We start from the raw sequence: 21727 nt of genomic DNA, 5'->3' as shown, positions 1-21727 counted from the left end.
TACTAGTATTGTTTTTATCATAAAATAAAAATAAATGGAATGTAGAAAAATCAAATCAAATGTTTGCAAAACTTCTTTTTGTCAGACCTTCGCATGGATGTTGCATTTAAAGACTTCTAACAAAAGCTAATCTCAAAGTCAGTATAATAAAAAATAATAAAGACCAGATATTAAACCAGACAGCACCAACATATGGCGCCGAAATACTTTTATTGTTTTTAATATATAAGTGCATCATAAAAAATGTCTCATATGCCAAACAATTAATATGCGGACCCTCACTGTGCACATTATCTGAAATAAAACTGAAGCTAAGAGGTGGGAGTGCTGGAGAGTCACATCATGCTTTACCACACAGTTTTTTTCCATATTTCTTATTGTCAGTGTAGCATTAAAATGGTGAAAGTAAGAAAACTCTTGCTTCAAGTAGAGTCAAAACGCCAACCCAAACCAGAATAGATGAAAAAAGAACAGTTTATTCAAGTGTAACTAAGAAATGCCCGTACTTGCACGAGCATCATGAATGAGCTGATTGAGTCTGCAATGATAACACAAGCTGTGAAATGGCAGCAGAGAATAACAAAGTTCCAGATTCCGCACAACTACTTTAAAGGCAGGTGTCCGTAACTTCAAAATATTATTTTTGCTGATGCCAAATCATCATTGCAACCTCCGTCAAGCGGCTTCTGTGGCGCATGCACATACGTGTCTATCAAATAAACTCTTCTTTTTTTAATCTTTTTTTGATTTTGGGTCGGCATTTGAACTGTATTTGAAACGCTCCTTTTCTTACTTTCACGATTTTCATCCTTTAATAAAAGAAAACCGTGACCATGCGCTTGAATTCACTCTTATCACCCCCATATCCCCCACCTCCTTTCCTCTCACCTAATGTGCTGCGGGGACTGAACCCAAATAATAAAAGTAGGATAAAAGGATGTCAGCGTGGTGAAAAAATAAAGATATAAAGGCGCTTTGAAGTCAGTTGGACAGTGTTAACACATACTTCATTGAGAAAATATTTCATTTTAAACTTTTTAAGGACACCTCAAACTACATACCCCACCTTTAAGGAATATAAAATAAATTCAAGACAGAACACAAAAATCACTAAGCTTCCTCCGCTTTCGCCCATGTACGACACTAGGCCCTTGTTGATTGTTATATTCCCCGCTTACGAGTCTTTCACCCTGCGGGAGGTTATTGATAAGCTCGTAGAGGGTGAAGATGCAGAAGCTGATCTCATCGTAAGTGGTCTTGGTACCGCACTCCCACAGGCAGGCGAAGGCTACCACGGGAGGGGAGCCAGGCGAGGACGGCAATTCAAAGTACGTCAGGTCCGAATAGGCGCACGGGCCCTCGTGGATCACCCAGGGCCCACACCAACTGTCGGGGTCTCGAGGGTAAAGACTCAAAAAAACACCTAGGTCTTTGCGAGCGCTGGTCCATGTTGGATGGGAGTACACCACCCATGTAGGGGTGAGGAAATCCGGGGAGGGGTTATTTGGCGGTTGGCTTGGGGGAGTTATACAGTATCCGGAGTGGAAGTGACGATATACATGCAGTGGAGCTGGAAAACCCACAACGCTACCATGACAACCGTTGCGGGGCTCAACCAAGCGCTGCACTAGCTGACCCTCCTGAAAAGTTGCCCCGTGGTCCAGACTGAGCGCCTGCACCCTGAAACCGAGCCGGCTACGTGCATTGCAGTACAAAACATTTGTCCCGTCCTCTTCGTCCACGGACACCACCTGGCACTCCACACACGGTGGCCCCGGGACGGTGGCCCCGAAACGCCAGTTTCGCCCATGGGTGTCGCTGTAGAAACAGAAGGAGCGAGGGGACGTCTGGCACAGCTTCCCCAAGCAGCGCTTGCACTCGATGTGGTAGGCGTAGGCGGGGATGAGGAGGCGGCCGGACTTCAGTTGAATGCCGTGGCCTGGGCCGAGTGCAAAGGTGGCCCATTCTAGAACCAGAGAAGGTAAAAAATAATGAATGAGGTACGAGGCAAAATCAAGTGTTCAATTAAAACCAGAAAGTGGTTGCATGTGACCAGAGTGAGGCGCACAGTTCTCTTGCTTCATGGCAGAGGGCGATAGTGAGATCATGGATTCTGATTAGGCACACACTTCAGCCCCAAACAATAGAACTAGTAATAGTTTTAGCAAGCTAACAGCAAGTCAAGCTATTTCGAGTTTTTACTGGATGTTGGACTTTTTTCATAATGGAAGACTACATATGTATTTATTCAATAGTCTATACTTAAATTATAACCTGCGTTGTCAATCGTATGAAAATAAGATGTCGGATTATTTGTCTGTAAATTTGACTATAATAAGGTAGAAAATCCATTAAGTTTACTTTCTCTTTATCAAGAAAAAATATTTTTTTATAAGTTTACTGCTTTAATACTGACTAGAAGGGCTCTCATCTATATTGGTAGTTTGTATCCCAAATGGACACAATAACTTAACACAAATACATTAATAAACTTGTGTTGATATTCATCCTTCCCCAAAAAGTAGACCTTGGGAAATACTGTGCAAGCAAATTATAACAGAAAACTAGAACAGTATTTTCCTCTGAACTTCATATAAGAAGTATGTCTTCATTTTCAAAGTTTATAATACAAATAAGGTGCCTGGTACCTCTAAATGACAAAAAAAAAGCTGGTGCCAGACCTTTAAGAGTTTCTCCTATGACCTGACGCGTGAGGTCAATGGCCGGACACCACGTGACGCCATTGTCCGTGCTGGAGACGTAACAAAGGCGTGTTAAGTTCTTCCCTGTGGCCAGCTGGAAGTCTTCGGTGGTATGGCCCAGAATGGCGATAAAGAACAGGAACAGGGTACCCGTGAAGTCATCATACACTGGGCACGGGTTCATGGAGCGGTGGCCTGGCAAGTATGCTGTTCCAAGAGCACTTATGTCCTCCCACTGGAAACAGGAGTCCCAAGTTCAATGTATTTTTGTTAAAAACAGTAAATAAACATTGTATTAAATATAAGCACCAATGTTACTGTAAGTCTATGAGAGACAGGGAACATCAATTTCAGCTTATGAGAAGATATGATTACCGTAGCCTCACTCCTGAATCTCAACTGGCTAAAGTTTTGACACCACCCTTTCTTTATTACAAACAATTCAGACACAGTCAGACGAAGGGGGACCTAACTCTAACACTTCAAGGGACACGATCGTAAATGGGGTGTGTAAACAAGAACTTTTCTGAACGCCAGGATGGGTGTAGAAGATCACATCAAGCAAACTCCAACTCTTATCCTTATTTTCTTAGGCAAAGGTTGAGTGGCCTGAGCAAGACGAGGCCATCTTTAATAGGACAGTGCTCTCTTCAATTGTGAAGTATAGTTCAGAGAACAATTTGAGAAAAATAAGTCATAATTCTTTCTCAAAAGTCAAAATTTTGAGGGGGAAGATTCCAAATTTGGACCTTTGAAGTGAGAATTTTGAGAAAAATCAGAGTTTACTTTATTTGACATTTAAAGTGCTATTTCTGAAAAATAAATGTCAGAATCTTGACTTAAAAGTGAGTATTGCTAATTTATACAGAGAATTATGAGGGAAAAAGGCAGTATTTTCACTATATTATCAGAATTTTGTCATACTTGAGAATTCTGAAAAAAGTCCAAATTCATCTTGCCTTAAATGCTGATTCTTAGAAAAAAAAGTCTGAATTCTACCTTGAAAGTGACAATCCATACTCATTCAATGCCATTGACGAGTTTTTTCATCAATTTAAATCCAAACGCTCACTACCATTGATGAGTTCATTCTTCAAAAACGTTTTTTGATGTGGGGCGGTAGGGAAGACTCTGGTGCAGAGAATAATCCTAACCCTAACCCTAAATGAGAAATATTGGGGGAGGGTGTCATAAATCTCATTAAAAGTCTGAATCCTGACTTTTAAAGTAAGAATTCTAGGGAAACAATCGTAATCCATCTGACTTTTAAGTTTTAAGTTTTTCTGAAAAGAAAAAGAGTTTTGATTGTGACTTAAAAATTAAAATCCATACTTGGAAGAGTAAATTTTGAGGGGGGAGTGTCAAAATGTTGACTTTTAAAGTAAAAAGGGTAAGAAACATACAAGAATTATTTCATACAGTGAGAATAATAGTAAGCCAATTAGGGCTTTTCATTTTTTAACTGTCGATTCATTGTCTGTGACTTTTTTTGAGCCCAGAATATTCTGTTCATAAAACCTGCTTATCTCACCATCTTTTTCTAATAACGTACCTTCTCGCGACCCAGAACCAAACAAATATGAAGAAGAGAAAAATATGATTTACAACAATATCTGTCACCTCAACATAGTTCCTGTAGAAAGTCCCTCTCCTCATGACCAGAAGATGAGCCTGAGAGTCGGCCGGGCTCAGCCTCTCCTCGCAGAAGGCCAAGAAAGAGCTGCAACGGGGTAGGTAGAGCAATGCCGGCACTCGATAGGTTACCCCGTTCTGTTCTTTGCGGAAAAGAACTGACCTCGCCGGGAAATACGGTGCGATCATCGCACTTGGGCCATCTGTAATTATAAATACTATATGTTGCTTCTATTTTAAGTACTGTACTTAAATGAGATAAGTACTAAAGAGAAAGTTACCTACGTTGAGCAGCTGCTTTGAGGCAATGCATCAGATCAGTGATTGTGTGATAATCAAGAGGGCTTTTTGTTTTTGTGTTTTTGGCAAACAGGGGCCCACCCCTGCCTGCGGCCTTTTAAACAATGGCTTAGTATGCTTTTCACTGGCCCAGAAATAGACCACACTCATCAAGTCTACAGTTATTGATGAATCAGCGGAGAGCAGCCATTGTGGAGATGAAAGGTTTTTGTTTTGGAGGAAAACTGAATACAGATGCGAAATAAAGAAGCATCCTCCTGCTCGCTGCAATTTTACTTGTTTAATTTATTTTTTTAAATAAACCTTACTTTATTCACAATCATGCATGATTAACAACACTGGAGCACTTGCACAAACAAATGAAAGAAAAATAATTATTTTTGTCTATTTTAGTTTGTTTTAAATATAATATAGTTTCAAAAGGATCTTTAAAAAATAGAAATATGTGTAATCTTATGAGTAATAACGATTATAGCTTTCAAACACGCTACGTTTATATAATAATCGTATTCTGTAATTGTTTATTTTGGAAATAATTGCACCAGTACGGTAATTTGTGTGAATAAATATATTCTTTTAAATGATCTGAGTTAAATAAAAGTAAAATATTTCCCAGTTTTATTTTTGAAAAACAGCGCTTTAATAGTATATCATTATAGAATCTATGAATACATTCCCCTATTTAAAAAAAAAAGATAATTTATTCATGTTTTACTAAACGTATCTCACTAAAAATATAGCATTAAAACAAGAATAGTTCAGTTACAGTTGCTTTTAATGTATGAAGCTTTGAATATTTTATTTTAAAATCATTTTTAATTGTTTGTACAACATATTCTTAGAAAATGTTTTACAATCTTATTGACTAGATTACTTATCTATTTTCAGGCGAGATAACAAACGGCTCGTGTTTGACGTCATCAGCATGCGACTGTGGGGCAACATCCACATGTTAGCCATATGCGAGTTTGCTACATTTCCTCCCATTTCTCTTAATCTGCAGCGTACTAAATTCTAAAACAAATATTGAAATAAACTACAAGACGCAATCATTCATAACGTCTTAAGACTGATGTTTGTCAACGTGTGAAATCGCCATTTAAGCGGTTGCGATGTACGTAAGTGCAATGTGGTTAAATGTTATTCTGGTGTTGCGAGGTCCAAAACTGATGTGATTTCGGAATCTATTGACACTAACAAAGATGTTATATAATGAAATTGTGAATATGCTTGATTGCTATTAAGATTTTCGAGAAGGGTTGTTCAAACCTCACATTGTGTTTGCTGTTAAACGTCATATTGAAATATAATATTGTGAATGTGCTTAATTGCTGTTGAGATTGTCACGATTGTTTTCTGCTTTTAGTGTCAATAAATTTGTTCAAACCACAATCAAATAATGTGTAATACATTTACCGTAATACTGCGTATTGAGTGTATTTTTAGGTAAATTGACGTTTTAATACAGGTGACTCAATTGTAGATGCGAAAGAGTGTCAATTTAATATCGTGTGGGCGCTACAAGTTTTCGGCACAAAAATATTACTGTACAGTCAATACACTATTCATGAACAACACTTTCCATAAATTCTTAAAATATCATCTTAAGGGCTGAGTGGTTAGAGATACTGTACCTGTTTATTGCAATTTTAGTTCGACTGAACCTTTTATGGCTGTTTTTCTCTCACAGCATGTCAAAGCAGTGGTGTGAAGGCCACTCCACACCCATCTTGTGTGTGTGCGCGGCCTCAGGTCCAGAGGGAATTGTAGCGTCAGGTGCAGAAGGTGGAGAAGTTGCCCTTTGGACGCATGAAGGATGTGTCATCGGTCGCCTGAAACTTCCAGGGGATGAGGACTCCACCAGCGTGTCATTTTCTCCAGTGGCACCAGGCCTGCTTTACGTGTCGCATGGCGACACAGTGAGTATTTTTGACCCAAGAAACCTTAAGGGTGCCGTGGAGGAATTTGTTGGAGCCGGGGAGGAGGAGATTAACGCATTAGCGTTAAATGAAAGCGGTACCACTTTAGCGCTGGCTGATGACTCTGGAGCAGTGCGGATACTTGAGCTTCCTGGAGGAAAAGTGTGCAGGACACTTCGTCGACACACTAACATTTGCTCATCTGTGGCTTTTAGGCCACACAGGCCGAATAATTTGTTGTCTGCTGGACTGGACATGCAGGTTAGAATTGAAAAACATACGAAAAAATATACACTACCTTTGAAAAGTTTGGGGTTGCTTAGATTTGTCTATATTTTTGAAGGATAAGCCCCATTTTCCCCAATGAATATAAAACAAAACTAATCAGAAATGTACCCCATATATTAACGTGGTAAATTACTATTTTAGCTGCAACTGTCCGTATTTTTTAACGCAATACCAAGATAGGTGTATAGAGGCCCATTTCCAGCAACCAGTACTCCTGTCTTCTAATAGTACATTGTGTTTGCCAACTGCGCTAAAAAGGTAATGATTCGAAAACCTTTGTGCAATGATATTAGCACAACTTAAAACCGTTCAGCTGTAACACTAACTGACCGCCCTTTTAGCTAGTCAAGTATCTGGAGCATCACATTTGTGGATCTGATTCAACTTTCAGAATGGCTAGAAGAAGAGTACTTTAATGTAAGCCTATTCTTGTTCTAAGAAATTAAGGCTATTCCATGCGAGAAATTGCTAAGAAATTGATGATCTCCCACAAAGGTGTGTACTACTTGTAACAATGTTCTACACATTGTCAGTATGACTAAGACTCACGAGAGAAGAGTATATTTTTATGCTGTTTAAATAATACATCCAAGCTCACTGCATCCCACAACCTTCTTTTTCTGGGAATGGGAGTTCCCTTTAATGTCCCTAGTCAACTCCTAACACAGGCACATTTGTTCCACCTATTGGTTTCTACCAATCTTCCCACACTACTCCCTTCAGAGTACAGCAAAGAATAGAAAAATAAGTGGGGGGCCCAGCTGTCCAACCAAGTATGAGGACAAGTACATTAGCGTCTCTATTTTTCAAAGTAGAAGCCTTAAAGGTCCTCAACTAGCAGCTTCTTTAAATAGTACCAACGATACATCTGTGTCAACGTCTATAGTGAAGAAACAACTCAGATGCAGGGTTCTTACAATTTTTTCTTGGCCCAATTCGAGCGCTTTTTAAAGACTAGAGTAAATTTAACAATTTATTCAGCAGCATTAAAACAAATCTAGTGAGCATCATGTGTTAGATGTATCTGCGATTTAAATATGTGATTTTTAATCTTGCTTGCACATTTATCAAAATATAGCAATTTCTAGATCTTGAGTAAATTGCAAATATATTTGTGGATCTGAACAATTCGTGTTGAAATAGTTATGAGAAAAATCTCCCCATATAGATGTTGGATAAAATGACTATGTAATGTGTAGCTCACATTTTAGTTGCTTCCCATTACAATTAACCACTGGGTAACGCTACCATATTTGTTTGCATGGTCCATTACGAAGGTCCATAATCTGCACTAATACACATTTCATAGTTCCCTGTTTGGGTTTAGCAACAACCTGTCCTCTTGGGCACAACCCATATGGGCAATAACCCTTCATAAGACAATGTCATACAAACTAATGCCCGCTGCAGTTAATCACGAGGGAAGAAGGAATGCAATCGCGGAGGTACCAAAGAGCAGTGTCGGCGTCATTTTTAGGCATACTTGTTCAGAAATATGGCAGCAAATTTCTGCATTCCAAGCATTTTACCTAAAATATGAATACTTTTCAATACTTTTTAAAATTAAAGTTTTTGCAAGGATTACAAGAACCTATGTAAACCGTGGAGATGATAGCCTTAAAGAAAAAGCCATACCTGAAACTGGCCAAAAAAAGAGAATCGTATGAGCAAAAAAACACATTGGACAAATCATTTGATAAGTGCGGTACGTGACTTTCATTTTAAACATAATTGTCTGGGTGACCCTAAACTTCTGAACGGTAGTGTGTATATTTCAATTTCTAAGATATTGAACATTTGCTGTCCAGGTGATGCTTTGGGGTCTCCAAAAGACACGGCCCCTTTGGACACTCAACCTCCAAGATGTAGCAGAGGAGGAAGATGACCACCAGCAGCGTCCTGGTCAGCTTTTCAACCCTCCGCTAGCTCACTGTGTCTCTGTAGCCAGCTGCGGAAACGTGGTTGCCTGCGCCGCAGAAGACGGGAGGGTGCACATGATGCGCATTGGCGCCGGCTCCAAAATCGAGCAGCAGGGTGCATTTAAAGCACACTCCCAGGGCGCCTCCCAAGCACATTTCATCCCATTCCTCTCGCACCCATACTGGTTGGCCACCGGCGGCAATGACGGGCATGTAGCTCTCTGGGATGTACACCAAGATCCAACGGTGACTACAGAGGGAAAGGCCAAAGTTAAGGGGAGGAAAGGCAAAACTAAGGTGAAGAGGGATGGGGTGGAGGCACAAGTGAAAGACGAGGGAGATTTGGGGCTGACATCTGGACCCAAAATGAAAATCAATCACGGGAACAAAATCAACTGGTTGTGCTCTGCTTCTCTCAAAGGAAAAGCCAGTTTGCTTGTGGCTGATCAGACTTCCACATTAACTGTATATCCTGTGCCCGAGGCTTAGATTACACCACTCAGTGTTCCACAACTTTTATTGAGAACACATTTTATATGAAAAAGGTTCACAACATATTACTAATGTGAAAAACATGATATAATCTTTATTATGACCGTTGCTGTACCTAACCATAGGGTTGTGGCATTATAATTATACACTGGATTAAATGCTTGGTTTCCACTTGTGGGAAAATAGTTTTTCATAATTGTTTTCTTTTACCAGTGATTATTAACACAAGTGCATGACTTGTTTTGCTTCACGGTCTTCGGAAAAACAACTTAAAAAGTAAACAAAGGATAGTAATCGCATTTTTAAACAGGATTTGCAGGAATAAATTATGAGTTCTTTGGAAATAATTCCGCACATTCAAATTGCTCTACCGCAAAACACTACCCTACCACAGTATCTGATAAAAAGGCACAAAGCTTTCTGTCCATTACTAAATGGCAGAAAACGTATTTAACCATGATTTAAATAAGCTGTCCAAAATGTTTGTTTGCAATAAACGGGCCATTAATAGAGCCTTAATGAGTATGGTGCCAACTATTATTCACTTCACTCAAGCAAACAGTCATTATAATTTCTTTGAAAAATGGACTCTTGATCTGGTTGAATATCTATGCGAGTGGCCATCCATGATGGTGTCTGCCAGCAAGGTCTTCATTTTATCCTTCTACAGTTTAGCAAGGCTGCTCTCCAGGGACTGGATGTCAGCATCGGCATCTTCTCCTTTGGCCCCACGGGCACTGCACTCCAGAAATTCCACCTTCATAGGCAGCTGATTGAAGTCAAAATCCTTGCCTCTCCTACCGAGGTACACAGTGCCGCCCGCCGATCCATCCTGAGCGCTAAGGGCTGCTGAGCGAGTCACCCGTAGTGTGTTCCTACGACAGGATAAAGTGTTCTGCTGAAGACAATGTTTCTCATTTAAGGATAACTGGTTGTGTAATGTTAAGTTACTTACAGTTCCTTCTCTAACTGCTGCTGAATCAGTTTGGCAGATTTTGCCATGGTGATATCTGTCAAGATAAACGGCATATTGAATATTTGTATTTAAGTTCATGGAGGGTGATGTTGCACCGAATAAAGTCGAGTAGAACCCAGGGATAAGACATTAATCTGTCCTGAGGGAGATGTTTCAAAGTTAAATTGCCTTTTAGTGGGGGATAGAAACATGAAAATTAACTTTGAACCCCCGGTACCAGATAAAAACATTGAAATAACAGAAAAGTATGCATTAAGTACTACTTATGAGTAAAATACACGCATATGATAAAACAAAAGTATTCATATATTTACTTTTTTTTTTAGCATTGGTGAAACGCGACTTAAGCAGCTCAAGTCGGGGAAGCGGGTGGATGCAGAAGGCGGAGGAGACAGCGATGTCTTAAAAATGAAACTGATTTTGAAACTTGCATTTGTGAGGAATGTCATGCCCATAGAACAGGGGTCGGGAACCTATGGCTCGCAAGCCATATATGGCTCTTTCTATGAGTACCTATGGCTCAGAGACCAATTTGATTGCATGCTAAATTTCTCCATCTTGTTCAAAACCGAGATTGTCTATCCTATTCAGGTACACGTAAAGCCAAACCAAAGCTAAATGCAAAGGAAACACTTCGCAGTATATATAGGGCACGTTTTTCACTACAATTTACAGTCAAGGTGTCACACAAAAAAAGGGGGGAAAAAAACTCGTTTTGGCTGTACAACGCTAAAGAATCCTTTATTTAAAAGTTCACTATATAATCTGTGTTCAGTGTTCAGATACTTTATGATGAATCCACAGAACTGTAAATACGCCAAAACACCGGAAGAGAACTTAGTCATTTGATTGGGTGAGTGGGAGGGATGGGTGGAGCTATGCAAAAAGTACAAGCATTCCCTCCCATCTCTCGCCAAAGGTAAGCACATAAGGCTCCCTATTCTCAGAATGTTGTGACGTTTTTACAAAATAAATGCTTGCATCTGGTTTTGAAACCAATATGTATGAAAAAAAGGGTCAAAAGGAGTTTAACCGATCTTGAGTAATTGCAAGAAAGAGACAAGTTTAAAGTGGTCTGTTTGTTGAATTTGGGACAGGGGCTCTGGCATTATTCTCTTTTCATAATTTTTATCAAATCATCAAAAATAAATGTGCTGAAGACTAAGCTTTTGTCTGGGGCGCGGGTTTAGCAATTTAGTAAATTTGTCTCATAATATATGGTGTGGCTCTTTCCCAAAATAAAATTAATATTTTTTGCTTTTATGGCTCTTTGAGTCAAAAAGGTTCCCGACCCCTGCCATAGAAGATTTATTTGGTTTAATCGCATACTTATTTGTAAAAGTCCTTATTTTCAATTTGTTACAGCCAAGCAACTTGGTGAAGGTAGCAATCCATGTTTCTTTTTCATATTTTTAGATAATTCAATGATATGCTTCTGTGGTTATCATGTTTTTGCTGCTCCTTTAACATCACAAGCCTTGGTTCCCTTAGCAAATAAATACAGTATTGTATAGCCGACTTGCAAAGTATTAAGCACACTAGATTCTGAACTGAGGAGAAAGGAATTATGGGAGGTAGTTCATCCAATAGCCTATATGTATTCGCAAACCAATAACAGATCATCATTTTATATGCCGTCAACCAATAGCTGACAGACATCTTAGAGGCGTAACTACATACACTTCTAAATTGTAATTTAGATATGTTAAAAAAATAGTTGTTGCTGTTGTGTAGTGGGGGAATACTAAAAAGGGGCAAAAAAAACATTATTTCACACCATATTGTGAAAATATAATGCCATATCCTTGGGGTCTGTACACTAATAATTTTTTCCAATGTAATTTATGCTTTGATGTAGTCAAATTTGTATTTAGCACTCAATTCCAAGGATCAGAAAAATGTTTCAATCAGGATTTTTGTGGAATTCTTCTATGTTTCAGCTGAAAATACCACTAAAGTTCCAGAAAATTATTTCAAATACCTTGTTTGTTGCATGCCACCAAGAGTGTAGGGGCATTCCTGCAGAGCACAGGGTCTGTCAGAAGCACATACAGAAACTCTGCCACATCTCTGACTTCTTTCTGGAAGATGGCGCTGTCCACCACAAAAACAATGGCTCTGAAGAGATGAGAGAATTTGTAAGGGACACACAGAATCATTTCTTAAATTGTCAATACATAATAAGTCGGCTTTCAGTCGTCATATCCTCACCTGGCTGCCGACTTAAACTTCTCCAAATATTGTGGACGTAAACTGTCGTGACCTGGCAGGTCTATAAGAGTCCAGACGGTTTTCTGAACAGGGCAAGATAAGAAAAAATAAGTTGGGACAGTGCAATCAATTATAGAGGCTTCTAAAGAGTCATACATTTTTAAGCGGCTGCCACATTGGGGCACAAGCGATTATGGAAGTAGATGAAAGTACAAATCATATTGCGTACTTTGCAAAATTAGACGGGGTTTCAAAGACTAGATACAAGAAAATGTTTAGGGTAATTAACACTTAGCTGTATTTTATGAAAAACAAGTTGTCATCAGATCCCCGCTGTTACCTGCAATTTCATACCTTGACACCTACCTGTCAAATAACCAAATGATGACTGTAGATCTCAGTTGATTTTACTTTTCTCACCCAGCCATTAACAAACTGGTAATATGCCAACAGGCTTTTATTGGATTGAAGATCGGATGGGGGGTGCTTCAAATTGCAGGTAAAATACCGGTTTCTGATGACAATGTGTCGTTTTTCATAAAATACAAGTCTATGGTGTTAATTACTTCAAGTTTTCCTCGCATTAAGTCTTCGAAATATAAATAAAAAGTCAGGTATTTCCCTTGTTGATGAGTTTGACACCTATCAATTTGAGGTTTATTAACGTTCAGCTGGATACATGGTCTGTATCATCTTGCCTTAAATATTAATATATTAAATGGCTGCTTAAATTATGGTTATTTGCAAAAGAAACGACACTGACCTAATCCCAACCTATGAAAATGGCAAAGCATTAGTTAAGTTGCAAGCAGTATGATCTAAAGTATTATATGAAATAGCCTAACATCAAGTCAAAATGGTATCACAAAAACAAAAGCACAATTTAGCAGAAATAAAAATTACTGAATTGCGTGAATCAAGTCAACAAGATAGCCAACCAGTTAGCACACTTAAGTTAGTAGCTCAGTTTCTAGAATGACAAATATGAATGAAAACCTACCCTGTCATTTTTTGCTTTATAAGCAGCGCTGCTGTCTGTAATGGAGGTCTGGGTCCGTTTAAACTTCCCGGAGAGGAGCTGGAATGAATCATTTAAAATGCATTAATGTTGCACAGGCTTTGTCTTGTGCAAGTTTGAAGTACAGTAGACCCCCGGGATACGGCATCCTCGTCTTACAATGTTTTCACTTTACAAAGAGTAATAAGATGATGTTGAGCCTCTTTCTTGTGAAAGCATTTTCCCAGCTACATGTCAACAGCAAATCATTTTGCTAGAATAAAAACTTTTAATATTCAAACTTGTAGGATTTGAGTGCATCTTTAACATGACTGTCTGATATTGGCCGATATAATATATGTCTTTCCGTCATTCAGTTCAGAATCGCTTTTGCGAATCGGCGATTCAATACTGTATTTTTGCTCAGTCTACGCACTATAGGTCCAAGGCTTGCAGAGATGCTAAAGTGAAAAGCAAAAACATAACCAAGGAAACAGAGAAAGCCACTATCAAGAAATATGAAGAGGGCACACTAATTGCCGCCACCCCATGTATGGCCAAAGCAAAACAACAAGTAGGTCTTGTTAAAAATAAAGCAAGGGGATATTTTGGGGCAAATTTAATTTTTAATATGCCGCCCTCCTCGGACCCACCTGCTATCTCGCTCGAATAGCCCAGGTCAAGTCCCACCAAAGACAAATGTATTTGATTTTTTCTTTACATTCCATCCATCCATTATCTGCACCGCTTATCCTCAGTAGGGTCGCGGGGCTGCTGGAGCCCATCCAAGCCATCTTCGGGCAGTGGGCAGGGGACACCCTGAACTGGTTGCCAGCCTGTCGCAGGGCACACAGGGACAGACAATTCGCTCGCTCATTCACACCTAGCGACAGTTTGGCCCGGCCAATCAACCATGCATGTTTTGGGAATGTAGGAGGAAACCGGAGTGCCCGGAGAAAACCCACGCAAGCACGGGGAGAACATGCAAACTCTACACAGGAAGGTCGGTAGCTGGATTTGAACCCATGACCGCTGAAATGTGCCGCACACGCACTAACCACTGCGCTGCCGTGCTGCCCCCTTTTCATTCCTATTTATTTAAAATATTATTTAATATGCACCCATATTACACACAGGTAGTACTTACTATGCACTTTCTATATTATGTATATTTCGTAGTGTTAGTACATTCACTTAACACGAGAAAGGTCGCCAGTTCGAGACCGGGTGGAAACATTTGTTGGCCTGGAGAGAGATGGGCTGCACCATGCTGTACTTACCCAAGAGATACCACAGGAAATGGTGCCCCTAAGACCCCAGTGGTTAAGGGATCCACTCACCCACCCCAATGGGACATTAACTTGATATAATAGGTTTCTATCCCCTGCTACACGCAGTTTCACTATGCGATCTCCACCTCACAACGGATTATTGTCGTATCCCGGGAGTCATTTGTACTGATGACAAGCTACAGGCTGTTTTAGCTTTCACTCACCCGGCTGAAGAGGAGCGTCTTGCCGGCGTCGCACAACCCGACAAGCAGGACCGCGCTTTGGACAGCTTTACTCGTCAAAAAGTATTTAAGAAAAACTGTAGGGGCGGAAAGAAAAACGAACTTATTGACAAAACAGTGACAACTGTCATGAAGCCGATGCAAGCAAATGGGAGGGACGGTAGTATAGCCGGTAATTTCCCCAGATTAAAATATGATAAAACGCGATGCCTAGTTTCGTTAACAATCTGACAAAGAAAATTAAAAAACAAATGCCGGTTTCACTACCAAAAATACCCCCCAGTCCCTCAGTTCCCTTGCTAGGCTAGCATTAGCATGCTAACACCGGCGATGCTAACCCACCAAAGGTGATGATCACGACAGCCAAAGCAACGAGGATCCCGATGAGGACAAGCGGGTCCTGCGCTTCAAGTTGCTGGCGCACGGACTCGATGTAAGGCTGCAGCGAGAGCCCAGAGTCCGTTTTTGTGTCATCGTTGCCGGGGATGTCTGCCTCCATTGAGTTGTACTGACGAAACGTGGGCACTAACTCAGATGGACACGTCTACTTCTTGGGGGAAATGGATGCAGTGACGCGATTCGACCTGCGAGTGCCGCTGCTTCCCAACAATCAGGTACGTTTGATTACAGGAGTCAAGTCAAGTCATTTTTATTTGTGTAGCCCTTAATCACAAAGAGTCTCAAAGGGCTACACAGGTTATTGCACAGACCAGTGTTCCCTCTAAACTGCGTGCGTGCGCAATTGCGCACTGCTCGCACATTATCAGCGCACAAGAAAATCTAGCCAGCGCACAAAAATGAGGGCTCAAAATTACTAATTAAGAAGCGACTTAAGTCAAAGTTACAGTGCACGAAGGTAAAAATACACGGGTTCCCCCGACGTTGTGTCCTAAATGCGGTATTTTGAAGTCAATGTCGAACGAAGTTGAAAAGTAAAGTTAGTAGAGTTTGTCGAGAACCGGCTTCTTCGGCTCGGCTCACTAAAAGGAACCGGCTCTTTCGGGTCCTAAACGGCTCTTCAGGTTGTTTTGCTTCTTCAATCCCAACATGACCAAATATTATGTAAAATTATGCACAAAATGACTTAAAGGAATGGGGGAATAGAACAAAAAAGAAAAAAATACCAAAATGAAAAAGTAGTGAAAAGCTGAGAAAAAAGAAGGAAAAATTTAGAAAAAAAACAGAAAAAAAAATGTAGGAAAAAAGTAAATGGAGAACAAAAAGAAAAAAAGTAACAGCTCAGAAAAAATAAACACAATGAGATTTTTTAAAAGGAATTTTAAAAAAAGTAGAAAAAAAACGCGGGAAAAAAAAGGAAAAGTTTGTGTTGCATTCAAATAATTTTCAATTATATCAAGTGCATCTTGTTGCCAACATTGTACTTCCACTAAAAAATGTGATAAGTAGCTATAAGATAAGTACTGTATCTTATAACCGACTAAATAAGCCCCCAAAAATGTTAATATTATAATAATAATAATAATTTCCTTTGTATTGTCATTCTATGTAACAATGTACACAGAACGAAATGTCGATACACCTGACCCGTTGTAGCGAGCCGATGCGACAAAATATGTCAGGAAATAAAAAGAAATGGATATCTTGTGAAAGAATTGTAAGAACAAACGTTGTTTGTAGGCCGTACAACCTTTGCAATAGTACATGAGTCAATTCATTCGAAAGAGAAAAATAATTTTGCATTGCGGGAAACTCAGCAGAATGTAACTTGATGTCAAGTTTTGGACATATTTGATAATTAATTATTTTGCCACACTTAGGATTATGGTTGCTCACTGTTGTTTCAAGTGTTGCTCACCGACTTTGTGTGAACGCTATGACCCGTGGAAAATTAGAGGGAACATTGGCACAGACTATTATTTCAGGCTATTATTGCATCATCCCCTGATCTGAAACCAACATGAGGGCAAGGAAAAATTCAAAAACCTCAACTTGAGGAAAATGAAGAAACCTTGAGAAGGGACCGCACATGTGGTAATCCCCCTTTCAGGATGACAAGGCTGCAATGGATTTTGCAATTACAAATAGTACAGAGATATTGTCCACAAAAAATATAGGTTATTCATATGCTATAGAGTAGAAGTGTGTTTTAAGCTTAGATTTAAACATTTCCACTGAGGTTGCAGATCGGATCTCAGGGGGAAGAGCATTCCACGGCACCGGTGCCCCGCTGGAGAACGCTCTCGAACTTGCGGAACACTTCTTGGCTCCTATTTGAAACGTGAAAGTAAATATTTGTTACTTCTGGACCCATTATTCCAAACACTGTGAATATGGCGAGATTTGACCAAAAATTGTCTCCTTTAGTGCGTCTCACAGCACGAATTTGGTCTATTTTTGTTACTGTACTAATTGAAATGCGAAGTAGTTCTGTTGAGACAATAACTTTTCTAAATGTTTCTAACTTTTCCAATTCTTGTTTTAAAATTGGGGTGCATCGTTTGAGATGTGCTTATAAGGATAAAAGTTGAACATTTTCTCTATTGAGCTTTCCTGCAATGTTGAGTACAAAGAGCCCTTATGCTTTATTTTCCACTGCACCGCCTTTATCTGTCTTTTACAATGCTGTCTAGGGCGGAACACATTAGGTAGGAGGAATGGGGGTGGGTGGGGGTCGTCATGTTTGTCGAAGCCTGTTATTTTTTTCTTTCCATTTGATAGTGTAGCATGAAAATAGTTAGAGTAAGCAAATGCCTGCTTTAAGTACAATCATAATGCAAACCCAAAACCGAAGAAAGATGGGGGGTAGTTATTCGAGTGTGTTCAAGTAATGCATGTACTTGCATGCGCATCATGAGCAAGCTAAGGCTGCAATCATGATACAAGCCAGGAGATGGCAGAAGCGAGTAAAAAGGTTCTAAATTCCCGTCAGCTCCTTTAAACACCGCAAAGATGGTGATATTTGACCAAATTTGTCTTTACAGACGTTTTAGTGCGTCCTTTTAAGGGTCAATTTGTTCTATTTTGTTGAAATGTGAGAAAGTAGGTCCGTCTCCGACAATAACTTTTCAAAATATTTGTCACTTTTCTCCTTTTTTTAAACGCTGCTAATACGCTGAGATTTGACTAAATGTGGTACTTCGGACACTCTGATGCGTCTTTAGGCGTTAATTTCTTTATTTTTGTTACAGTCGCCATGGAACTGTAAAGAAGTTGTTCTTTTTCCGACAACAACTTTTCTACAGCTTCGGTCATCTACATTATTAATATCCAAACTAAATTATATGCATAAAGTGGTGCTTTGTTGTCTCATTAGCACACTAAATCACAAAAATTTGATTTGCTTGTCATTGTTTTTATGCCTTCCTGTAGACGGTTACTCAGTAGTGGCTTTTACGCAGTAGGTGTTTTATAGAATAACATAAATTAATTCATTAGCACATCATAATGGTTTATTGTGCGTCAACCAAGTCCCCAAAAACAGTTTTGGTTCCCACGTTCATTAATGAGGTTCCAGTAATTAGGTGTTTACTTGGACATTGGGTGTTTTTTTCCTCCCTCAGACGCGTCAATCCAGCTTCATGATTCTATTGCGATGAAGTGGGTGGTTTGTTTTTTTGTCAGATTCGTCTCGGAAATGACAATAAGTGGTTTTGGTACGTTATTCCAAATGGGGGTTCCTGTAATTAGACGGTGACTTAGTAATGGCTTTTACGCACCGGGTTCAGCCCTTGACTCGCATCCAACGCGCCTTTTTACGCACGGCGGACATTTGACTCCACACAATGTGTCACACGTCAGAAAGCCGCATTCTACTACACTATATAGGAAGAAGCAGTGTGACAGCACCACTTTGCTCCAAACCGACGAACTACATGATCATTGCATTGAAGATGTTTTTTTAATTCACCACGTCGTCTTGTTTTGCGCCGTATTACACCAGGAATATTTTTTTTAACGAAACAAAATGGCTCCTGTGTTTTTGTATACTTTTTGCACATGGACGTGTTTGTTAGGGATATCACTGGCAACAGGTTTTATTTATCGCCTCCCGGGTATCACCGTGCATCGACCGCGCATCATCCCGGTGCAGGAGATGAGTAGCCTGGGTAGCGCATTGGGACCCCCCGGTACTGGACCCAAGCCTAGGTGAGCAGATCTGCACAATCCTAATCTCAAATTTGTGTCACTCGACGTATCTGTTACTGTGTTTTCGTGATTGCTTTCCAATATGCTCCACCTCTGACATAATAACCACATGTGTAATGACTACAGATCCCAGAATGCACTGTAGTGGCACATTGTACGATAGATCAGGGTCTCGGGCTTTTTTGCCCGTCAGACCTTTTTTCTTTCTGTTTTCATCTCAAGTGTATTTTGAAGTTGCAGGTTTTGAATCGATTGTAACTTTGCTCCTAGCTGAACAGAGAGAAGAATGTCAACAACAGAATACACAGGGTCAGCATATCTATGTTGTCCTTTGATCGATTACTGTATTGGAAATCCTAGACATTTTAAATTTGAATTTTTTTTCTTAACAATTAAGTGCCACACTGCATTTTGTTTATTTATTATTATTATTATTATTATTATTATTGCAGTACTTTTGTGTCACAGCAAGAAATTAAAAAATAAATCTGATTGTGAAATATTTCACACACCCATTAAGCTGCCATGTATGCGTTTAAAGGTAACTAGCATAACCAACTCAGGAATACTAGCGCCAAAATTCAGCCTTGAAATTCATATTTTCAGCACCTCCTCAACATATCTTAACACACGCACTTCGTATTTTACCCATATTCTTTTTTTCTGTGTCCACCCTTTTCTTCTTTGGCAATTCTTCTATGTTTTACGGCTCGGTGTGCATCGTTATCTTGGTACGAAAACATACTCCTATGATGTGAAGAGTTATTTCAAACTGTACACTGATTCACTTGAACATTATACTCACAGCGTCTTCTTTATCATGCATTTCAGGAACTGGTGTCAGTTTACTGTTTCCAAGACAGTCTCCTGTCAGGTGCAGAATGGGACCAAACCCACCGTGCAAAGGGTGCTTCAAACCTGCCGCTGGCCTACTTGTCCAAAGATCATGAGGTACTTAAGCTCTACAATTTTGACATTTTTTACATGATCGCCACCATGATTCCATGCTGTCATGGAACACAAACTGTCCTTGTAATTCAATTGTATTTTCTTAATCAGCTACAGGACCATCCTCAGACCAGCTTTCATGGTTTCTTATAAGGAGGTGACTGCATTGGAGTGGAGGTGTTGCCCCGGGTTTGTTGGCAAGGATTGTCGGGAAGGTGAGAGAATTCTTATTTTGTTCCCCCGCCTTTAAAAAAAAAACTACTACAATGCAGGGAGAACGCTGTTGGTGTTTAAGAGTGTCTGAAGGCTACATCCGACTTTTAGCTGTACTTAGCAGATTCCCAAGCTTTTTTTATGTCCGGTGGCATGTAGCTAATTGTTATACTCTACAGGTGTTCCCCTGCTGGTTTTATTCAAGTGTTTTAGATTACCTTCAGAAACATCTTTTTTTAAAAAGGATTTCTTACTCTTGTATGCAAGATTCATGCCTGACTGTAAGTCTTTGTTTATCGCGTTTGTTGTGAAAATTTGCAAAGTACCCTCCCAATCTTTACCATACGCTCTGCCGGCCCCTGCTCACAGCAATAGTTGACAGGGGATAATGGATCACACCGCACAGGCGTTGTTCATTTTGCTGGGTAAGAACAGTAAAAAAAAGCGCCACGCTTTACAGAAACATCCACTCTCGTCCCCCAATTTCAGCAATAATCGATTGGTAAGAATTATTGCGGCCAAAACCGGGCAGTTTATTTTAGGGGAGCCACAATGCCACATTTGAGCGGGCTGACCCAAACAAAGAATGTACTTGCCCCTGTTCTCTGCAGTAGTAGACAGGGGATAATGGTTGCGGCCACAACCTTGCATTTCATTTCATCTGGGCCAGAATGGCACGCCTCTTGATAAAAGGGCCTTCTGCTAGTCCTAATTTATAGCAAAATGGGATTAGGGGTAATGGATCGCAGCTGCATGGGTGCTGTTCATATTAGGCATATCGAAAGGGAAAGAAAGAGCCACTCTCGCCTCCTGCTCTTGGCACTAGTGGACTGGGAATAACGGATTACGCATAAAACACTGCATTTAATTTCCGGCGGGCCACAATCGCTCGCTTCAGCAACCCAAACAGAAAAAAAAGCACTCTGCCGACCCCTGATCTCAGCCATAGTCGACCGGGGATAACGGATCATGGCCATAATCTTGCATTTCCTTTTAGGCGGGCTAGAACACCAAGAATCTCGGTAAAAGTGCTGGTCCCTATTTGCAGCAATATGGGATTGGGGACAAAGGATTGTGGCCGCACGAGTGCACGTCATTTTAGAAAGAACAGAAACGGCAAATAAGAGCCGCCATGCCTTACAATTAGTGCACTTTGCTCGTTTCCACTTGCAGCAATTTGCAATCCGGTATAATGGATTGGAGCTGCACGAATGCAGTTCACTTTTTAGTGCACAAAACAGCAAAAAAGAGCTGGCTGGCCCGACAAAAGTACACTCTGCCAGCAGCAATATGCGTTCGGAGATAATAATCGCAGAATATTTTTCCACCCGCAATGCGCGGTAGCCGCAATGCAACGAGGAATTCCAGTATATTTTGGATTTAAATGAATGAATGAGTAAAAAAAACAAAGTGGAATCTCCAGCAGAATGGTAAAAAAAGTTGAGGTAGCACACTTTAATGACGGGCACTGTCGCTTTTGGATCCCACAGCCCACTAACGGTGCGCCCAC

The 21727-nt window shown here is 40.1% G+C and overlaps 4 protein-coding genes across 12 annotated transcripts in view; 2 read left to right on the top strand and 2 right to left on the bottom strand.

Annotated features, from left to right (window-relative positions):
* wdr53 (WD repeat domain 53) overlaps positions 1-9435 on the top strand; it is a 206053-nt gene extending 196618 nt beyond the window's left edge. Inside the window, exons 1-3 of one of the 2 annotated variants that reach the window (XM_088346159.1) lie at positions 5557-5748; positions 6325-6814; positions 8650-9435. In XM_088346159.1, the coding sequence (XP_088202285.1) occupies positions 6326-6814; positions 8650-9249 (1089 nt within the window). In that variant the 5' untranslated portion in view covers positions 5557-5748; position 6325 and the 3' untranslated portion in view covers positions 9250-9435. Of the gene's footprint in view, positions 1-5556; positions 5749-6324; positions 6815-8649 lie in introns of those variants that run through there. The other variant, XM_088346161.1, reaches the window with a different exon arrangement.
* On the bottom strand, positions 171-5005 carry neu4 (sialidase 4). 3 transcript variants are annotated; one of them, XM_088346152.1, is made up of 4 exons: positions 4616-5005; positions 4323-4537; positions 2682-2937; positions 171-1966 (listed from the first exon to the last, which is right to left on the bottom strand). In XM_088346152.1, exons 2-4 carry the CDS (start codon positions 4521-4523, stop codon positions 1089-1091), a joined length of 1335 nt encoding a protein of 444 aa, XP_088202278.1. In that variant the 5' UTR covers positions 4524-4537; positions 4616-5005; the 3' UTR covers positions 171-1088. The 3 variants fall into 3 exon arrangements, with proteins under 3 accessions (XP_088202278.1, XP_088202275.1, XP_088202277.1); XM_088346149.1 differs by having other exon boundaries at positions 4323-4552; positions 4620-5005; XM_088346151.1 differs by having other exon boundaries at positions 4620-5005.
* srprb (SRP receptor subunit beta) lies at positions 9260-15526 on the bottom strand. The gene is made up of 7 exons (XM_088346162.1): positions 15292-15526; positions 14932-15026; positions 13440-13517; positions 12440-12522; positions 12210-12346; positions 10208-10262; positions 9260-10127 (listed from the first exon to the last, which is right to left on the bottom strand). Exons 1-7 carry the CDS (start codon positions 15446-15448, stop codon positions 9917-9919), a joined length of 816 nt encoding a protein of 271 aa, XP_088202288.1. The 5' UTR covers positions 15449-15526; the 3' UTR covers positions 9260-9916.
* Positions 14910-21727, top strand: part of col26a1 (collagen, type XXVI, alpha 1) — a 43189-nt gene continuing 36371 nt past the window's right edge. The window contains exons 1-4 of one of the 6 annotated variants that reach the window (XM_088346156.1): positions 14910-15563; positions 18924-19056; positions 19888-20007; positions 20116-20219. In XM_088346156.1, the coding sequence (XP_088202282.1) occupies positions 19004-19056; positions 19888-20007; positions 20116-20219 (277 nt within the window). In that variant the 5' untranslated portion in view covers positions 14910-15563; positions 18924-19003. Of the gene's footprint in view, positions 15564-18373; positions 19057-19173; positions 19366-19887; positions 20008-20115; positions 20220-21727 lie in introns of those variants that run through there. The other 5 variants (XM_088346158.1, XM_088346155.1, XM_088346153.1 and 2 more) reach the window with 5 other exon arrangements.

Source organism: Urocampus carinirostris, chromosome 10, assembly GCF_059441175.1.
Source record: "Urocampus carinirostris isolate Australia breed hairy pipefish chromosome 10, RoL_Ucar_1.0, whole genome shotgun sequence".
NCBI lineage: Eukaryota > Metazoa > Chordata > Actinopteri > Syngnathiformes > Syngnathidae > Urocampus > Urocampus carinirostris.
The sequence above is the reverse complement of the archived record's forward strand: the minus strand, read 5'-3'. Positions and strand labels throughout refer to the sequence as shown.